Here is a 4,320-nt window from a genome sequence, read left to right as displayed (position 1 = left end):
GACCTCTGAATCCATGAACAGCCAGGAAGAGGGAGAGGATGGGCTTCCTTATTGGACAAAACCCCATTGGAACTAAATTATCCCAGGCTCCCTTGCCTAGGAAGACCCCCCAGAACACCGGGGAGAATAATGGGTTTTCCAACCGCGGACAGCCCAGGAGCTCAACAGCTCCCGGGAGCCCTTTGAACGCCAGGCTCAGACGCTCATCCCGGCAGGCGGGATCGGTCCTTAGGCAGAGAGTCCTGGTGTTGAATTGGTGGTTTAGCCGCGGCAAGGAACAGGCCTCTACGTCCACACTCCAGGGACGGGAGTTTGCTCTTTGACTTGCGGGACAGGGGATTTGGCACAGAATGAGATCCCTGCCTCTGCTTCAGGAAACAAGCTTTTAAATTTAACTGGTGAGGGACCCCAAGCCAAGGTAGAGGCTTCTGACCCACAACAATAGCCATCTGTCCACAGTCCAGACAGCCCCCTCCTCGGGGCTCAGGGACCTGTCTGGCCGCTGAACTCCCAGGAGGTCCGAGGGGTGTGACCTCCCTCCCTCCCGGGCTCCCTCCCTCCCACCACCCAGGCCCAGCCCAGGCCTGGCTATAAAGCTGGCCCAGCCTGGCCCTCAGCACACCCAGCTGGGACCCTCCCGGAGCCTCGTCCGGGGACACGTCCGCTCTGCCCCTGCGTCTCCCGAGCAGCACCATGCGGCCCCTCTGGCTCTGCTGGGCGCTCTGGGCGCTGCCCCTGGCCGGCCCCGGGGCGGCCCTGACCGAGGAGCGGGTCCTGGGCAGCCTGCTGCGGCAGCTGCGCCTCAGCGAGGCTCCCGTCCTGGACGGGGCCGATGTGGAGAGGCTGATCATCCCTGCCCACGTGAGGGCCCAGTACGTGGCCCTGCTGCAGCGCAGCCACGGGGCCCGCTCCCGGGGGAAGAGGTTCAGCCAGAACTTCCGAGGTGAGGCCCTCCCTCCCTGCTGCAGCCTGGTCCTCGCGGGGTGGGGGTGCGGGGGCTGCTCTGGGGAGGCGATCGGGGGCGCAGGCTCCACAGGGTGATGAGGAGGGACCATGGACTGTGAGGGAGGCTGGGCCCGGGCCCCTGGTCTCTGTCTGCACTGAGGGCCCCCCCCCTCGGGGCCAGCAGGAGCTGGGCCAGGCTGGACCCGCTACCAAGGCCAAGGCAAGACCAGATATCCTGGGGTAGGGAAGCAAAGTGGAAAGAGGGGAGAACAGAGAAGAGAAGACAGACTGTCAAGGGGACTCTGTGCTGGTGGACAAAAAGGCTGGCCTCAGCAGAGACTGTTGCCTCAGAGAGAAAGAACCTCTGAGTTCAGTTCTCAGTTGTGATATTTGTTTTACTTTGTACAAGTCACCGAACAACTCTAGCCTATTTGCGTTTCTGGAAGTGAGATTAAAGCAGCTCTGACTGCTTCCCAGAGTTGTGGGTGTTCTATGAGACGGGAGGTACCAGGTCTGAATCCTGTTGCAGCCTGTCACCTCCCTGGGGCTGGGGCTCTCCTCCTCAGTGCCCAGAGATAGACCCGGCCAGGTGTCTGGGGAGATGAGGAGACCTGGACACCTGGGGGTGGGGGGGGTGACTGCTTGTGGTCACGGGGCTGGCTGGTCAGGTGATCGTGCTGCCCACCCGGAGCCTCAGGTGTTGGGGACCTGTTGCTGGTGCCTCTGAGGAGGCTGTTGTACCCATCCTCACCATTTCCCTCAGGGCTCAGCAGTCCCACAAAAGTTGTTTACAGGCCCCTGGCTACTCTTCCTCCTTTGGGGGACATTTCACTGGGCATAAGCAGGGAAATGAGAGTAAATTCTGGGCTCTTCCTCTGGCTCTTAGGAAAAGCCAGTCTCAGCCGGTGACCATAGATTTTCACTAGCTGGGTCTTCTGCCGCCCGTGCTCCATTCCCCCTCCTGCCCCTTTGCCTGAAGAAGCCTGTGGGTTTGTAGTCCTCACTGGAAGCACCAGTCTTCGCAGGATGTCTCAAAGCTGCCCCTACCAGGTGAAGGCAGATGCCACTAGTAAACAAGCCCCAACCTCAGATGATGGGGGAGAGCCTGCTTGGCCCTAACCGTTTTTCTAGGAGTGGAGGTGCTCTCTTTCTGGCCTGGCCCATCAGTTTCCCAGCCCCCAAACTCTCCCTAGGGATTACTGGGGAAACCCTGTTCACTGGACCTGGGCCCTGCCACCCTCAGAGCTCCCCTGGTGCCCGGAGGGGCCCCGCTGACCCCGCTCGTGTCCCCAGAGGTGGCCGGCAGGTTCCTGGTGTCCGAGGTCTCCTCGCACCTGCTGGTGTTCGACATGGAGCAGCGGCTGCCGCCCCACAGCGAGCTGGTGCAGGCCGTGCTGCGCCTCTTCCAGGAGCCGGTTCCCAAGGCCGCGCTCCGCAGCCACGAGCGGCTCTTCCCGCGCAGCGACCGCGCCCGAGTCACCGTCCAGTGGCTGCACGTCCGCGATGACGGTTCCAACCGCACCTCCCTCATCGACTCCAGGTGGGGAGGTGGCGGCTGGGGTGTGGGGCGGGGGATGAGGAGGGGGGCTGGGCCCGGCGCGGGAGGAGGGGTGCCCTGGGGGAGGAGGGGCGGCGCGGGGGGCCCCTGGGGGGGAGGGGAGGGGGAGGAGAAGGGTGGGAGAGGGCCCCCCCCCCCGGGCCACCCCAGCCGTCCCAGTCCCCACCCCTCAGCGCGGGCCCGTGTCTCCGTGTGGTGTCGCAGGCTGGTGTCCATCCACGAGAGCGGCTGGAAGGCCTTGGACGTGACGGATGCCGTGAACTTCTGGCAGCAGCTGCGCCGGCCCCGGCAGTCCCTGCTGCTGCAGGTGTCGGTGCAGCGGGAGCACCTGGGCCCGCTGGCCTCCAGCGCCCACACGCTGGTCCGCTTCGCCTCGCAGGGGCCTTCGGGCGCCGGGCAGCGGGAGCCCCAGCTGGAGCTGCACACCCTGGACCTCAGGGATTACGGGTAGGTGCAGGGCCAGGACTCTAGTAGACTGGGTGGTCCAGGCCCACTGTGGCGGGGACAAGCTGGGGGGCAGATGCAGATAGCCCCAGGATGCAACTGATTCCCCACTACATGTTAAGAGTTTCTAATGGTAGGAATTTTTATTATTCAAATATTTTATTGAAAATATCTTCAGGGAATTCCCTGGCATCCCAGTGGTTAGAACTCCTCGCTTTCACTGTGGGCGGGGGGTGAGGGGGGTGCAGGTTTAGTCCCTGGTCGGGGAGCTAAGATCCCATAAGCCAACCAACTGGCAAAAAGAAAACAAACAAAACCAAAAACTGAAAACCAAAAACCAAAAAACTTCAGGTATTTTCAACAAGCTTTATGTTGTCATTGATATGTATACATTATTGTAATCATCTGTCTTCACTCCACCCTCTTCCCTGATTAATTCTTTGAAAAATATTAGCATTAGCGGTTACTAGGTTTAAACAGCTTTCCTCTGGCATTGGTGAATTCTTTCTTCTTGGGACAAGTTAGCTATTTGGAGTGGATGGAGCTGTGTAGTAGGGTGATTAATAACAGGGCTTTGGAATCGTACAGCCTGGGTCCATGTAGCTTTGCCTTCTACTGCTGCAGGAACTCTGGCATGTCAGTCAACACCTTTGGGTCTCTGTGTCCTCATGTGTAATGGGAATGATACTGGAACCTCTTCAAGGTTCATCTGAGGATGAAATGCAAGTATCATCTGAGATAATATATGTAAAGCACTTAGTTCAGTGCCTAGCATAATAGGAAACCTTTAGTGAACAGTAACTGATTTATAATTTATGTTTTGGATGTGTTTATTCATTCACCACTTATCACAAATAGCCAGCATTTTGAACATAACAAGAGATGGACCATAAATCTCCCTCCAGATGCCCCACGAAGCCCCGCCCTGGGCTCCCTGACCTCTGCCCTCCCAGCTGACCTCTGCCCTCCCAGCTGACCTCTGACTCTGCCTCTCCTTGCCCCCCACAGAGCTCAGGGAAACTGTGATCCTAAGGCACCAGCGACCGAGGGCACCCGCTGCTGCCGCCGGGAGGTGTACATTGACCTGCAGGGGATGAAGTGGGCTGAGAACTGGGTCCTGGAGCCCCCAGGCTTCCTGGCCTATGAGTGTGTGGGCACCTGCCAGCAGCCCCCAGAGCCCCTGACCTTCAAGTGGCCATTTCTGGGGCCGAGACAGTGCATCGCCTCAGAGACGACCTCGCTGCCCATGATTGTCAGCATCCCGGAGGGAGGCAAGCCCAGGCCCCAGGTGGTCAGCTTGCCCAACATGAGGGTGCAGAAGTGCAGCTGTGCCTCGGATGGGGCGCCTGTACCAAGGAAGCTGGAGCCGTAGG

At 59.9% G+C, this 4,320-nt stretch overlaps 1 protein-coding gene across 1 annotated transcript; it reads left to right on the top strand.

Annotated features, from left to right (window-relative positions):
• The first annotated feature begins 693 nt into the window (after window positions 1–693).
• LOC117311062 (left-right determination factor 2-like) lies at window positions 694–4,320 on the top strand. Its single transcript, XM_033851352.2, has 4 exons — window positions 694–943; window positions 2,239–2,485; window positions 2,708–2,950; window positions 3,956–4,320. The coding sequence occupies exons 1-4, from the start codon at window positions 694–696 to the stop codon at window positions 4,317–4,319; spliced, it is 1,104 nt and encodes a 367-aa protein (XP_033707243.1). The 3' UTR covers window position 4,320.

This window comes from Tursiops truncatus, chromosome 1, assembly GCF_011762595.2.
Source record: "Tursiops truncatus isolate mTurTru1 chromosome 1, mTurTru1.mat.Y, whole genome shotgun sequence".
Classification (NCBI taxonomy): domain Eukaryota; kingdom Metazoa; phylum Chordata; class Mammalia; order Artiodactyla; family Delphinidae; genus Tursiops; species Tursiops truncatus.
Note: the sequence above shows the minus strand (reverse complement) of the source record. Positions and strands in the feature narration are given on the sequence as shown.